Raw genomic sequence first — 17,128 nt, 5'->3', positions numbered from 1 at the left:
GATATATTAAGACTCTCAGTTTGAATAAACTGTTGTCAAAGCATCAAACATGAAGTACATATTTTAAAGACAAGATATTACTCTTATCTCTAAACATACAAAGGCAAACCTTGAAAACTCATCCACGATACCAATCAAGTAATTCTAAGAATTAAAGAATGGTAGAGGACTTTTGACCAGCGTGAAGTCCAGTTCTTGTTGAGGTAGCTGTAGACACCTTTGATATCATTGTAAATATTCAATTAAAGATCACAGTTTGAAAATAACTTACAATATTAATCACATCAAAGTGTAACCTTGTAAAGAGGAACATGTATCAGCTTGAAATTTGATGTAACTTTTATCAACATTGAAGTGATGGAATTTAATGGAGGCCTGCTATCAGATATAGCTTACCGTAGAATATATTGTAGGAAACGTGAACACATGAGATCTTCAATATTAGGAAGAGGAAACGCATTTTGCAAGCAGCAACAATTTATCCTTTGTGAGCAGTTGATAACAAGGCATTGTTTGCTACTATCCTTACCACTACCATTTGTGCTCTTCTTGGAGAGATTGAGGGCTCAGTGATACCATTATTAAGTAGCCATGTAGTTTCTTTCTTAGTAAGCATTTCATCAGGTGGTGAAAACAGTGAAATTTAGTAACAATTGGTATTTAAATCATTGTATAGGTAGAAAAGAAATATGTGAAGGCATCATTATTGGAACAAGTAAAGCCATAGTCAGAGTCTTTTTAATGATTCCCTGAGTTTAAATCAGAATCATATTATATAAGTAGGTTATGTCTTAAAAGTATTGAGGAACACAAGTTAAATAAAAACATTTACATGCACCTTTTCATACAAACGAACACGTAAGATGTTTAAAATACATAAGGCTGAAAAAAGAATCTGCTTAGATTGATATGCTAGGTCAATTCAAAGACATTGTTGCCATATTGGGAGTGCAAAAGTCTTCCAAACATCTATAAAACTAATGATGCTATCCAAATGACGAAAAACGTCAACATATTAGTTTGCTATGTACATAAGTTTTCAAGCCCAAGCAGACAATGAGATTCTGTAGTTTTTGCATACCAAATTCTACTCACAAGGTATTAGTCAGCTGAAGACAATGTCAGGCGATAGTTGCCCAAAGTACCTCATAGTGGGTTTGAACTTAGAACCATATAGCTACAAAGCAAATGTTTTTAACTACACAGCTATTTAGTGGGGAAGTGTCCCAGCAAACCACCCCTACAGTTCAATTTTTATTTCCAGTTGCTGCTATTTCCAGCTGCTGCCATTTCGCTTCTCCTACATCTTTAATGCTAGAAAGAAAATGTATGCACGTCACATGATGTTTTTCCCCCTTTCAATAAATCTTGAGACCGAATATATACATGTAATTAAATTCGCTATGAGGTAAATTAAATTCATGAGTTAAAGAGAAAGGTTCTTCGTGGTAGCTCGGCCTGGTAGGAATAGCACCAAATTCCGTCAAATCAAACTCTACATTCTTAAAACAGAAAGGACACACTGCACAATGTAGTCCTTGATATACGAAAAGACATGAAGGTCAAGGACAGATTTCTTTTTGTCACTGTTGAATCACGGTTGGCACAGAGTTAAAAATAACAATAATTGCTAGAAACTTATATACAATATTAATAATAAAGATTAGCAGCAACAACAATAACAAAATGACACTTTAAATCAACTAGAATCGACGTATTATTATTGCAAGAGACAGTAACCAATTTAAGCACGCAGCATTCTTCTAAAATCTTACAACGTGGATAACACTTCACAAGTTCCATGTTTCACACACTGTTTTTCGTTCACCCTCACCCGATGATCTCAACATCTCCCGTATGTTTTACAATCCTCTGTATCTCAAGGAATTCCTCTTCTGGGACCAACCACCCGAGTCGCATTTAAGTTTACGTCAACGAACTCTAGCGTTTGTCACAGATCGTAGATTTCTATCGATTTATTTATTTATTTTTTTATTATCAGTCTTTTTCTAATTATTAATCCATTATCACAGATTTATATGATACGCTTCTGCTGCAATCGGGGTGACTGCTATATTACATACTATTTACAAAAGTATACAGAAAGAAATAACACACACAAAAAAAAAAGAAAAGAAAATCAAGAAATCGGTAATTGATAAGCAAAGTATAAAGGAATTCACACTCAATTAATTAATTATGCACCATGTCAGGTTGTGGGGTGGGGGGCACACTGTTTATATCTTGTATGAATTGAACTTGCCAAGCATGAAATATATCCGAACAAGTGATTAATTTTATAATCAGTTCGATAAGTTAGATGATATAATAACGTGACAACCCGATTCACGAAAGAGCTTCTATTTGGCCACCCGACTTACTAGAAGTAGCACACAAACCACCTTCGACACACACACACGTCCTACCGTCTTTAAATGTAATTTATTTTTAAATACCGTTGAAAAAAAATGGGCGGGACGGTCTCCGTTGAAATGCCGCTGCTTGCTCAGGTTTGCTAAACAATAACAACGTGACATTACTCAACAGGTTGCTGTCCATATTCCCACGACTGGATTTTCAAAGCTTTCTCGCATGACATATTAGAACACTTGTTAAAATTATACGTAGAATTTTGATCACCTTTTCCACTCAGTGGTGTGGACAGCTTTTCTCTTTTTTGTATCATATAAATATACGATTTGCTGTTTTTGTTTATTTAATTATTTATTCTATCTTTACACACACACACACCTCTGAAGGAGATGTTATGTGGCTATGTGGTAAGTAGCTTGCTTATGAACCACATGGTTCCGGGTTCATTCCCACTGGATGGCACCTTGGGCAAGTGTCTTCTACTATAGCCTCGGGCCGACCAAAGCCTTGTGAGTAGATTTTGTAGACGGAAACTGAAAGAAGCCCGTCGTATATATGTATATCTATATATATGTATGTGTTTCTGTGTCTGTCCACCCAACATCGCTTGACAACCGATGCTGGTGTGTTTACGTCCCCGTAACTTGGCGGTTCGGCAAAACAGACCGATACAATAAGTACTAGGCTTACAAAAGTCCTGGGGTCGATTTGCTCGACTAAAAGGCGGTGCTCCAGCATGGCCGCAGTCAAATGACTGAAACAAGTAAAAGAGTAAAAGAGTAAAATGATAAGGGAATAATAAAGAAAACAAGTCAAAAAGAAAGACAAGTGAAAATACTAGAAAAGTGAAATAAATGCAATGAATGACGTAGTATATATTATCTATGAATTAACCAGACGTTGCTGAGGGTAGGAATTTTTTTTTTGAAGCATTGAATAACATCTGGTGACAATTGAAGACAGCTGACGGGATTAATATTTATTGTGTTGTTGTAAAAACTATCGTGAATACTTACCAAATTCACTAGCTATAATCTTTCAACCAAATTATTCACCGTCAATGCAGGAGATTACTACATGTAATGTTGGTGAATGAAGTATCAACAATAATAATAACAACAGTGATTTCCCAGCAGAAGACACGTCGTCGTCGTCGTTGTAGTCACTCACTTAAACGAGATAACTGTGCGCATGCGTAATATCAGGTTTCCAAAAAATGTATAGGACCAGTATTTTACAGTTTGGACTCACTGACTTTGAGTCTGTCTGCATAGCTCGGTTGGTAGAGCATCGAACTTTAAGACATAACCTCAAAATTGATCTGAGAATCGCGAGTTCAAGTCCCTCTGCAGGGGCATCGTTTTCTTTGAGAGAAATTATAATTAAAATAACTATTATCATATGTGGGAAGAGCCCTTATTTACAAAGTCCATAAACACACTCATGTTGTTTGTCTATATCTCATTTCTTTTTACTTTTTTCAAAGCTGCTGATGTTCGTTTATGTCCCCAAAAATATTTATAGAGATGTAGCAACAGTTAAATGGTTTAAAAATTGTATAACTATTAAAAAGGATAGAAACGAACTAGTGAAAAATATTTGGGGAGTCATGAACAGACATCAACTGCTTTGGGAGGGAAGAAAAGAGAAATATAGACAAACAACTGGTGAGTGTGCTTATAGGCTTTATAATATAAAAATATTGGTTTCAACTCAGTTTCAGATCAAAAATTTTTAGATTACAAAACAAAATCGAAAATTTAAATAACTTATTTTTATAACTTTTTAAGACAAAAAAAAAAACAACAAAAAACAATATTGTTTGTATGTGAGTAGGAAACATCCCTCAAAGATTTGTCCTCTCATTGCTTGGATCAAATATTTTTCTGCTTCTACATTAAATAGATTGGACCCTCCTATGTGTATATAAGGTCTCTCTTTAGGGCAAAGATTTGGATGGAGTTGGTAAAATATATACCAATAGTATACCCTTTCAATATCAACCCACCCAAGACTGCTTCCTGTTCCATGATACAAACTTCGCCTTTTTCAAGTGATCTAAATTAAAACTCCCCATCAAACATCCATGTTCATTTAAGTTTGAGACCCCAGATTAATAAGGACAAAATTATTTTAACTAAATACTTCATGAATTTCAAAATTAATTTAAATAAAGCAATGAATTTTAATAGAAACATGATAACAAAAGGATCAAATAGATTCAGTTGATAGTTATAACTAGCCTATATAAATATAGATTTGTATTTAATAAATTAGTGAATGTATTCCTTAAAAACTATTTTAAAATAGGTACAAATCAGCTGAACGTGTCATGCTTGTTTTAGTAGTATACTCGTGTTGAGTGCAATCAAGTCAGAGTCAAAAATGGCTTCCTACGAGGTATTTTGTGCAAACAACTTTATAATTTGTTCTATTTTAAAACATAAAATATTCTTAAACTATATTATTTACATATTTTCATTCACAACTATCCCAAGCTAATTTCGATATTTCTTTCATTATTAAAATCAACACGTTTCATTGGCTCAAATTCTGTCATTTAATCGTAAAATGTGCTTGGATTTTTGTCAACATTGAATTAAATTTTGTATTCAAAAGTATTTTCATAGATACATTAACCGCTTAAATATCGTTGTTTTCATTACAAAAGCTGGCAGCAGTGTACACCCAAGAAATGCTCTTTTTTGTTGTTTTTGTTTTATTTTGTTTGTTTTTTTCTTGAATGTAAAATCGCTTCATTGCTCTACAATAAATAGCCCAAAACTTCGATATTTTTATCTTCAAGGAATTTTAAAATTTTATATTTATTGCACATAGATAATTGCTTTATATTTTATCTAAAGATATAATATTCAGTTTTTATAACTCTCTCTTCGACGAATGTGGAGGCGCAATGGCCCAGTGGTTAGGGCAGCGGACTCGCGGTCGTAGGATGGCGGTTTCGATTCCCAGACCGGGCGTTGTGAGTGTTTACAGAGCTCCGGCAGGGAATGGTGGCGAACCCTGCTTTACTCTTTCACCACAACTTTCTCTCATTTTTTCTTCCTGTTTCAAAGGGCCATCCTTGTCATACTCTGTGTCACGCTGAATTTCCTCGAGAACTACGTTAAGGGTACACATGTCTGTGGAGTGCTCAGCCACTTGCACGTTAATTTCACGAGCAGGCTGTTCCGTTGATCGGATCAACTGGAACCCTCGTCGTCGTAACCGACGGAGTGCCAACCTTTGACGAATGGGTTTTATCCTTACGATTGTAGCTCACTCATCGAATTTCCTCCTGCACCCCCCCCCCCCCCACCGTAAATGAAAATAGTTCTTATGTGTATTAATGGTAACTATTTTTCTCAAAAAAGAAGGGTCTCGTACGTTAGATGATAGTCAGTTATCTTTGTATTTATGCTAGTAACGCACAACACGAGACGACGGGATCAAATAACCGAATTTACTGAACCACTCTGTCCCGTTTGAGTGCCTTTAGGAGTGTTTACTCTGTTGCAGATTTATGGTTCCTTCATGACCATGATTTTCCTGCAAATGTCCAAGTTGGGCATCAGTTGTATTAGTATCGATATCCGCAGTTCATAAATACGCATTCAGTCATCCACTTTATCTGTATTTTGGCTAAAGAACAAAATAGCCAAGTGAGTAGTGTACCTGACCTTTTGTTCAGGCGTACTTGACTTCAGATCTATTGAAGGTCTCTGGTCGTTTATTTCATAAGTACACTTAATTTACACTTTCACCTAACATCAGCGAAAGAGGCATATAGGAGTGTCACCTGCAGTAGACTGGCAGTCTATCCAGGAGGAGATTTATTTCCCAGGCACTTAAGGCCAGGTGATCTGAATACTAACTCTTAACTGTCCCTTGGTACTATGGGAAGCATTTATATATTGAGTTATATGAAATGAAGCATGAAGGCACATGGCTCTGGTTAAAGCATCAGGCTTATAGTCATAAGGTTGTGAGTTTGCTTCTTGAACAGCGCTATGTATAGTGTTCTTGAGCAAGACACCTTATTTCATGTTGCTCCAGTTCATTCATCTGTAGAAATTAATCATGATGTCACTGGTGCCAAGCTGTATCAGCATTTGCCTTTACCTTGGACAACATCAGTTGCATGGAGAGAGGAAACTGGTATGCATGGGTGACAGCTAGTCTTCCACAAACAACCTTACCCAGACTTGTTCTTTGGAAGGGAACTTTCTAGATGCAATTCCATGGTCATTTGTGACTGAAGAAGGTCTTTACCCGTTTATGAAATGAAGCATTGATTTTGATTTTACTGTTGATATATCTTGGTTTACACATCAGTCATTTCCTTGATTATTTGCTAATTATGCTAAATAGCTGAGTTCAAATCTGCTGCAGCTCTCTGGTTATTTACAAGCACACTTAATTTACACTTTTACTTCATATAACTTCAGGGGTTTACATACAAAATTTCATAGGAGCATCAGATTTATTTCTCCTCTACCTTTTCCCAGATGATCTTAGTACTAACTCTTGCTGTTCCCTGGCACTGTATAAAATGTTTACATAGGTATTGAATCATATGAAAGGAAGCTTTAATTTATATTTTATCGTTTATGCTTTGTAGCTTACACTTCTGTTATTTCTTTGATTACAATTTCTAATTATCATACATATGAAAGAATACTAATTATTACTTTATTATTATTTTAATTTTTAATATTGCTTCTTTTGCTAGAAATCTGCTGCAGACCATCGCAGAAAGTGGGATCGCGAAGAATATGAGAGACTTGCTAGTGAAAGGCTCAAAGCTGAACAGCTGTGTCAGCTGGACAAAAATCTAAAGGAACCACCAGTAAAACGAGCATTACTGCAACCCCGTGACTACAGGGTATGGATTAATAGAGCTGTAGTATCTTTGTTGTTATTTACATGTCAATATTTATTGCTTTTTCTTATACAAATATTTGTTGTTGCTGAAACCTTGTGCTAATATAAGAAATCAGTATTTATTGTTGTTGGTTGAAATAATAGTGTCATACAATATCATTTCAAATCCCACTAGATTTGACTTCAGCATTCACTACTTCAGGAGTAAAGAAAAATAAGTACTAGTAGCATCAATATTATTGTGGCAATAATGAAGGATTTTTGTAGTGTAAAAAAAATTCTTGATGAATGGAATCCATTCTCAGGTTTTGATTTTTTTTTTATTAAAGACAATTTTCTTACACCATTAGTACACTTCTTCTGAATGTGTTAATGACACTCTCTCCCTCCTTTCCAATATATATTAATGACCTCATGGAGGCAATGACAAATGACTGAGATCTTTGGCAATATACTGTGCTTGAGAAGAAGACCCATCAAGCCAAGTGAAATCATAGTCGTGACAGATACAGGTGTCATGTAACTGGTACCTGTGAAGGGTATTATCCCTCAAGAAACACCATCTACAATGGTTCTTCTGTGAGTTAGGGAAACCATAGAAGCAATAAATCAATCACTTCTGTTCTGCCATTGTCTCATCAATAATGTTCAATTGGAGAACTTTTTTGTTGTTATTTCCTTCTTTACTACTTGGTTATATTTCAATGTGGTGGTTTCTCTCTTCTACATAGGTCGATCTTGAATCAAAGTTGGGTAAATCTATGGTTATAACCAAGACAACGCCAGCATCTCAGCAAGGAGGGTTTGTATTCATTTCTTTCTCTTCCATTGGAGCATAATTTATTTTAAATAATGGTATTAAATATAATTTCTCTCCCTCCCTCTCTTTTTCATTTCCTCAGTTTTTCTTTTCTTTTCTCTCTCTCTTTCTCCCCCTTACTCTCTTCCTCACATTGTCTCTTCTGCTTCACCTCATTCTCCTTCTTTTCCCTTCATTCTCTCTTTCTCTTTCTTGCACTCTCTATTTCTCTTTCTACCATTTTTCTGAATTGTACATCTCATCTGTGAACATTCTCAGATCCGGGCCTCATTATCGTTTTTGGTCCTTTTGGTTAATGGAAACCTTCAATATACACTCACATTCACTTTAGCCCATAGGTGTTATTGTTTTTACTCACAACAGGTGTTATCTCTTTACATTCTGTGTCTGTACCAGCACAGTTGTCTTTCCTATTCACTTCAGTTAACACTTTTCATGCCCAGCCACACTCTCAGTTCACTTATATATCCTTTCTTTCAAATTAACATTATACATTTAGCATTTCATGTACAACACTTAAGTATATTTCATTCGCTAGCCAAGTCTCGCTGTTGGACAATATCAAATGCGCTGCACAACTTATTTTTCCTTAATATTCAACAGCTAGTCTTCACTTCCCACATCTTACTACTGCTGGGATCCCCAACCACCAAGTACTGGGCAAGTACTGAGCCCACACAGAAAGAATAAATTTTAAAATTTTATTTTTATTTTATAGACTATCACAGTCTGCAGGGTGTTTTTGCATTATATATGTATTATATCTATAATACATACCTATGAGTCAGTTCTCTGTGCCATGAGGTACATAAGGCCACAGCACGATCTCTCTGTTTTCTGCCACTCTTCTGGTTTCATTCCAGCTTCTCCACCCTTCTTGTCTCCTTTCCTTGTCAATGGCCCTTTGTCATGTAGTTTTAGAGTACCTTGCTGCTTTTTCCCTCGGGCTTCCATGTTAGTGCCACCATACAGTCACTTTGTTGATTTTGTCTGAGGGCATGTCTAATCCAGTGTCTGTGTTGTAGACAGTGAACCTGATGTCATCTCAGACTCTTCACAGCCACTTGATGTCAAGTATGTAATCCGACTTATCCCCTCCCCTAAAATGGCTGCCCTTGTGGCAAAATGTTGTTGTTGTTGTTGCTGTTATATTGATTATTCCTCTATAAAATTAGAGTGGTCTCCCTTCTCAGTTGACAGCGTCTATACAGTGCTGAACCAGTAGCAGAATTCAACAACTGCTCCTGTGTTTATTCATACAACAGATTAAGTCATCTCCCACTCTGCTTCATACTCTGCCTTCCCTATTTTTCACACACACACATATATACTATCTTTCTGGCTAAATTACTGTGTAATACATACATCATACAGCTATAACTTGTTTAGGAGTAGAACAAAATCTCTAGCGGTAAATTTCTTGTGTTTCTTAGCAACCATTTACATTCTGATTTCAGATCTTCCTAAAAAGTGAGCTTTGTGTTTCATGTTATCAGGCTCAATAAAATAAGCATCATTCAACTACTGAGGTCCATTTTTAGCATCGTTTTAACATCCAATTTTCTGTGCTTGCATGGGTTGGACAGAGTTTGAGGCTGATTTTCTATGGTTGGATGTCCTTCCTGTAGCCAATCCTCACTTGTTTCCAAGCAAGGTCATATTTCCCCATGGCTAGAAGTATTTCACAGAATATTGGAAATTAACGACACTGTTAGTATGAGAGTGACACTCATTTACAATTATCACATGATGTCAAAACAAACATGTACATATTCACACGCTCACATACATACATGCATGCATCACCCTCACCACTTACCTTCTGCTTTCCATGCTGCCCTGGTTCGAATTATCTATTTTGGTATGGTTTCTACAGTTGGATGCCCTTCCTAATGCTAACCACTTCACAGAGTGTACTGGGTGCTTTTACATGGCATTGGCACAGATGCTTCTATGTGGCACTGCCATGGGCACTTTTACATGGTACTGGCATGGATGCTTTTACGAGGTACCAGCATGGGCGCTTTTACATGGCACTGGCACACATATATATATGACTGCCTTCTTTCATTTTCTATCTACCAAACCCAGCCACCCAGTCACAAGTTTTAATCAGCCCAGGGCTATAGTAGAAAACAGTTACTCAAAGTGTCACACAGTAGGACTGAACCCAAAACCATGTGGTTAGGAAGTAAATGTCTTAACTACACAACTATGCCAACATCCATATAAGTGAAATTCACTCTGTTATCCACTCAAACACTTCAATAGATACACTTGTTCATATAATTGTATTACCATTTTTTCTTCCTTGTTTTTTCATAATGGCTTAGTCAGTAGAGAAAGGACAGTGTCCATAGCCTTCTTCACATGTGATAGGTGGAAGAAAGGGTGGTATTTAATTGGATGACAGATTAAGTCTACTGTCCAATCAAGGTGATTGACTGTCTTCTACTCAGGAACAGTCCTGTTGATGAGCTTCCATACAGTTTCCTTCAACCAAGTTCCACTCTCAAATCTTTAGTTGACCTGAGGCTATTACAGAAGACAATTGTTCACTGTGTTGTACTATGGGGTCAGACCTGAAGCCTCATAGTTACAAAGTGAACTTCATTTGCACAGTCCTGTCTGTACTCATACTTTATTATACATGTACTTGGTAATTTTAGCTAAGATCTTAACATTAAACTATGCATTATTGGCTTGATTGCTTAAACTGTTCTTCATGATATAAATTATTGCTTTTCTTTTATTTTAGATATTATTGCAATGTCTGTGATTGTGTTGTCAAAGATTCTATTAACTTCTTGGATCATATTAATGGAAAAAAACGTGAGTATTACTTTAATGTATAATACATTTAGTCACATACCAATTTTTTCATTTACTAGTTTCCTTCTCCTGGCCACAATTTGATGGAGAAAGTAGTGGTTGCTCTGAGAAAGGAAGTATTATAAAGAGAGGTAGATTAGATAGATAAATGTGTAAGTGGGAGATTGACAGAAAGAAAGAGAGAGAGAGAGAGAGAGAGAGAGAGAGAGTAGTCAGTGGCAAACATGGAAGAATATTATCTTGTTTGGAAACGAATCAGAGATGGCAAAAGGAAGGGTATCAGGGTATTGAAAATCTGCTTCAATAAACTTTGCCTACCTATTTTTCCATGCTTGCATGAAAAAGTGGACATTAAAATGATGATGATGATGATGATGATGATGATGACTTTCTGAATAGATATTGATATTTTCCAATAATATACAGAATTTGATTCTATTGACCAAGCACTTTTCCTTCAAATATGTGGCTTTACGCTAATATATGAAATTCTTATTAAATGGCTACTGAAAGTGACTAGCTGGCAGAATCGTTAGCACACAGACAAAATACTTAGTGGCATTTCATCTGTCTTCGTGTTCTGATTCGAATGTCACAGAGATTGACTTTGCCTTTCATCCTTTCAGGGTCGATGTTGACTCCATCGACTCCAGTTGAGCACTGGAGTCGATGTAATTGATTATGTCACCTCTCCCAAAATTTCAGGCCTTGTGCTAGGCGAATGACAGCAACAGAAGCTCACAGAATAAAAATGCATTAGTTACGTCCCTTTACATCCAGAGTTTAACCCTTTAACATTTAGATTACTTAGTCACATGTAATGCTTATTTATTCACATTGTTTTGGATTAATTATGCATTATCTTGTAGCTTCAAGATTTCGACGATGTATTTGTTGATTCTTAGAATGACATTGTAGGGTAGGTGTGAAGGACCAAGAAAGGCATAAAACAAATAGAATACTTGGGCTGGATATCATCATCATCATCATCATCGTTTAACGTCCGCTTTCCATGCTAGCATGGGTTGGACGATTTGACTGAGGACTGGTGAAACCGGATGGCAACACCAGGCTCCAATCTAAATTTGGCAGAGTTTCTACAGCTGGATGCCCTTCCTAACGCCAACCACTCAGAGAGTGTAGTAGGTGCTTTTACGTAAATTATTAAAGGGTTAAAATCTTATCACATTTCATCCATACAGTAAAGTAAGTATCAGTCAACTACTGAGATCCAGTTAAGTCAATTTCATCCATTCCCAAAATTTATGGCTTTGACTTCAAATTGCACTGGAGCTAATATTGACCTTTTGATGGCAAAGAAAATAATACCAATCATATGCTGGTATCATTAGAATTGATTGCATTAAGGCAGTGAACTGGCAGAATCGTTAGTGCGTTGGACAAAATGCTTTGTGGCATTTCTTCTGGTTCTCTACATTCTATGTTCAAATTCTGCCAAAGTTGACTTTGCTTTCATCCTTTCAGATTTGATAAAATAAGTACCAGTTTAGCTTTGGAGTTGATGTAATTTGTGGAGGCGCAATGGCCCAATGGTTAGGGCAGCGGACTCGCCGTCGTAGGATCGCTGTTTTGATTCCCAGACCGGGCGTTGTGAGTGTTTATTGAGCGAAAACACCTAAAGTTCCATGAGGCTCCGGCAGGGGATGGTGGTGAACCCTGTTGTACCCTTTCACCACAACTTTCTCTCGCTCTTACTTCCTGTTTCTGTTGTGCCTGTAATTCAAAGGGTCAGCCTTGTCACACTGTGTCACGCTGAATATCCCTGAGAACTACATTAAGGGTACACGTGTCTGTGGAGTGCTCAACCACTTGCACATTAATTTCACGAGCAGGCTGTTCCGTTGATAGGATCAACTGGAACCCTCGATGTTGTAAGCGACGGAGTGCCAACAAATTGACTAGTCCCTTCCCCCTAAAATTGCAGGCCTTGTGCCAAAATTAGAAAACTATAATAGATTGTCCTCTCATCCAAATTTTGATTGGCAAAAAATAAGGCCTTATGTTAGAGGAGCTTTGCATAAAATGCATTTCTATAGTTCATAAGGTTCTAGATTTAGTGAAGCTTCTTTCATCGTTCATCCTTGTCATAGATAGAAATCATTGGTGAAAGTGTATTTGACCAGATGGACTGATTGTTAGTGCACAAGTTTGCCTATATGGTTATGAAGTTTGCTTCCCAACCATGTGGATTCAGGTTCAATCTCACTTTGTGGCACCTTGGGCAAGTGTCTTCTGTTATAGCCTTGGATCAAACAAAGCCTTTTAAGTGAATTTGGTAGACAGCAAGTAAAAGCCTAACATATCTATGTTTATATGTATGTGTGTGTGTGTCTGTATGTGTATGCTTGTCTTGGCATCATGTGATAGTTGTAAACAAGCATCATTGTCATACAAGCAGTGTTGTTTGTTTCTAGCCTTGCATGAAAAATATGTCTGGCCAGGGGAAATACTACATTGTTTAGAAGTAGGTGAGTGTTGGTGATAGGAAGAGCATCTGGCCATAGAACTTTTAAAAGAAGTGGGTGACAGTGACGTGTGTGTGTGTGCGTAACTTGTTTATGATTTTTGTTTGTTTTATACTAATAGATCAAAGGAATTTAGGAATGTCAATGAGAGTTGAACGGTCATCATTGGATCAGGTGAAAAAGAGATTTGAAATGAATAAAAGAAAGCAAGAAGATAAGAAAAAAGAATATGATTTTGAAGAGAGAATGAAAGAATTAAGAGAAGAAGTAAGTATTTTTCTGATGAAGCATTTCACATTTTACTGTAGATAAATTGATATGTATTGGAACAAGCATGGCTGTGTGGTAAGAAATTTGTTTCCCAATTACATGATTTTGGGTTCAGGTCCACTGCAAGGCACCAAGGGCAAGTGTCTTCTACTATTGCATCAGGCCAACCAAAGCCTTGTAAGTGGATACTGAACAAAGCCCATAGTGTGTTTGTGTGTGTGTGTGTATGTGTGTGTTAATCTCCTTGTCTCATCAGCACATGATAGTTGTGCATGTCACTGTCATGGAAGCAGACATGTCATGACAGTGAACATGCCTTCACAGTGGAATGCAAGCAAATAATACCCTCAGTGTGAACAGTGAGGCTATTGTTTTCAGTCAGCAAACACCCAGGAAGATGTAGACAAAATATAAACTCACCCACACAAACATTTTTACACATACATACATATATATGTCCATACCCAAGATGGGCTTCCTTCTTCAGTTTCCCTCTAGCAGATTCACTCACAAAGTATTGACCGACTTGCAGCTATAGAACAGGATAGTAGATACTCTGATATCATGTACATGTAACCATGTATATTGTCTGCATTTATTTATATCATTATACTCTTGAATTAACCATTTTAACACCAATACATCTAAATAATCCATATTAGTATTTAGATTCAAATTAAAACTTTGATTGAAATTTCATATATGATATGTGCATGTGTGTGTATATATATATATATATACACACACACACAGAGTGCAATAGGTTGCCATTTTATATTTCTAATTTCCCGCATGCACCTTGTTTTTGATTTTGTTGACTATGCAGTATAGTAGGGTCAGTTGGGCACTGTCTGTGAGAGAAACAGCACCATGATGCTGGAAACAACATGCTGTATTGCTTGGCATTAGCATTGGAAGCTCCAATAAAAACATTTCAGAGTGTTTGGGTGTCAATCTGAGGACAGTGCATGCACTGAGAGTGATAAAAATCAAACATCCAGTCAACATTCATGGTGTTTGGAGTGATCACTAGTGATGGTGACGTTATGCCTCCATTCATCTTCCCACATGGCCTCAGACTCAACACAGAGACCTACATCAAGTGCCTGGCAGAGGTAGTGCTGCCCTGGGTCGAGAGGGTGACAACTGGAAGACCCTATGTCTGGCAACAAGACTGCACCATATCACACAAGCAGGATAACCAGTCATGGCTGTCAGACAATTCCGGCGACCACATCACCCCTAACATCTGGCCACCTAGCTCCCCAAACTGCAACCCCTTGATTATAATGTGTGAGGCACAGTTGAGTGAGAGACCAACAAAACTCTTTGTAACACCAAAGATGAACTGAAGACAAGGATTATAGCAGCATTCATCAACTTAACAAGGAGACCAACCAAAACAGTTGCAGGAGATTCCGAAGTCGTTTGGAGGTTGTGGTTGAAGCCAATGTCGATTTTATTGAATAAATTTACTCTTTAGTATTTCAAGATATTTTTATGTAGTTTTGGTAATCTATTAAAATGAGATGTCAGTGTTATTTTCATTTTTATGTAATTTAGATGACAATATATTCATCGCACCCTGTATATATATTTATTTATCATTGTATAAAGTTATAGAGATTTTACTAAGCCTGTCTAAAATTTTGAGTATATTGGAAGTTAATTGAAAGATTTAGTGTATTTTGTTGCATCTGAGGAGAGTCGTTGACATAATGAATGCTAAACACATGCACTGATTCTATTCACTTCTTTTATTATGATTAGTCAATTCATTAACAGCTAGCAAATTAACTAAATCAGTTGTTTGATTAATTGTTTGGGCAATCAATCAGTCAACTAGATTTGGCAGTGTTCTTTTATTACCATTTGCAACGTCATCAATGACATGCTCTCTACTCTAAGTCTGCTTCAGATCTGTCTGTCTATTTGTTAGGTGTATAATCAAGAAAGTGTTAAATTGGAGGTGAAATATCTGCAGTTTATTTATTATTATTTTATTACGTTATAGTGATATATTTGTAATTTTTAATTATCTTTTCAGGAAGAAAAACAAAAAGCATATCGTCGAGAACGTAAAAGAGCTGGCAAAAAGAGAGCTGACGAAGAATATGAACCAGGAGATCCTGACATGGCAGCTGTGATGGGATTTTCAGGATTTGGCACAGGGAAAAAATAACAATTCATTCATTGAATAAAGAGACATTACTTACAGCCTTTTTTTTATTTAAAAAAATAGAAAAAGAAAACAAAAATTCACATCAATTCACAACAATTCATCAGTCTTAAAGAAATTAAACTGTAATTGACTCTAGGGCACCTAAACCATCCAGGAGGGGTTGCAGTACATACAGTTGCACAGAATGTGGGAGCAGAGGGGCATCCAAGTGTCCTGCCCAGGATACAGCCTGGCCCTCTTTGGAGTGTAAAGAATTTAGGGCTGAAACACTTGCATGAGTAGGGTCTTCTCTGCAGACTTTCTGCTGTTTAGCTCTCCCAAGGGGTTCTTCCTATCTAATTAGATTTCAGTAAAATTTGCAGTTTCAAAATTTCCAAGTGGTTGTAAATGTAAACATGTTGAACCTCAAATCACTCTTGGTCAAGCTGACTTTATGATCAAAGGCGTTCCAGCTGTGTTCAACCAATCTTTTTAAGGGTATGTTGGATAACATTATCCAATGGGTGCTTAATAACTGGAGATTAGTTTGTATATACTGTGAACAATCATTGTGAAATTTATAAATATTTTTTCAATTCAGGATTTTGAGTTTGGCTTTTTCTCTCTTTTTTTTTTTCTTTCCACTTGACCAAAATTTGGTGTTTGCATTAGAGATGAATGCCAAAGTGAGAACTGCAAACTTTTATAAAAAAATAAGTTTCATGACATATTGGTGTGAGACTGAAAAAGAAATCATGTTCCACTTGAAATATATATACATGTATGTATGTGTGTTTGTGTGTGTGTGTGCATGTATAAATGTATGTATATATATATATGCATATATATATATATATATATATATATATATATATATACACACACACATATATATATATATATATACATGTTCTTTCATCATATACTGTGATCATTTTTCTCCACAAAACCAACATGAAATATGGAAAACATTAAGATTGGATACAAACCACCATCGATGACTTGTAAGATGATAAAGTTCTTGTACCAGAGAATTATATTATAGCCTTTATCTTCATTTTTCATTTATTATTACAATAACGTTTTTTGTTTTGTTTTTGTTTTTTACAAACAAGAATCATCTTTTATTATTTCTGTTATTTTTCCATGTTCGGATCTCACCATAAGTTAACTATACTTTTCAATCAGAATTTCCAAATGGTTGCAAACACAAGCATATGTTGTTGTTGTTGTTTTATCCCCGGTCAGCCTTGACTAGTACTTACATCATTGATCCTTTCAAGGGGTCAATAAAATAAGTAC

At 36.3% G+C, this 17,128-nt stretch overlaps 2 protein-coding genes across 4 annotated transcripts in view; one reads left to right on the top strand and one right to left on the bottom strand.

Annotated features, from left to right (window-relative positions):
• The window catches only part of LOC106880647 (protein FAM114A2), a 31,140-nt gene extending 27,591 nt beyond the window's left edge, over positions 1 to 3,549 (bottom strand). For all 3 annotated transcript variants that reach the window (XR_008265391.2, XR_016244036.1, XM_052972458.2), the window contains exon 1: positions 3,390 to 3,549. The gene's annotated coding sequence lies outside the window, so the exon portion shown is untranslated. The remainder of the gene's footprint in view (positions 1 to 3,389) is intronic.
• A 1,117-nt stretch (positions 3,550 to 4,666) lies between these two features.
• On the top strand, positions 4,667 to 16,427 carry LOC106880505 (zinc finger matrin-type protein 2). The gene is made up of 6 exons (XM_014930486.3): positions 4,667 to 4,773; positions 7,106 to 7,258; positions 7,989 to 8,059; positions 10,836 to 10,909; positions 13,517 to 13,662; positions 15,713 to 16,427. Exons 1-6 carry the CDS (start codon positions 4,759 to 4,761, stop codon positions 15,845 to 15,847), a joined length of 594 nt encoding a protein of 197 aa, XP_014785972.1. The 5' UTR covers positions 4,667 to 4,758; the 3' UTR covers positions 15,848 to 16,427.
• Positions 16,428 to 17,128: the final 701 nt, after the last annotated feature.

Source organism: Octopus bimaculoides, chromosome 13, assembly GCF_046866305.1.
Source record: "Octopus bimaculoides isolate indiv1 chromosome 13, ASM4686630v1, whole genome shotgun sequence".
Lineage (NCBI taxonomy): Eukaryota > Metazoa > Mollusca > Cephalopoda > Octopoda > Octopodidae > Octopus > Octopus bimaculoides.
This window is presented reverse-complemented; position numbering and strand designations above follow the sequence as displayed.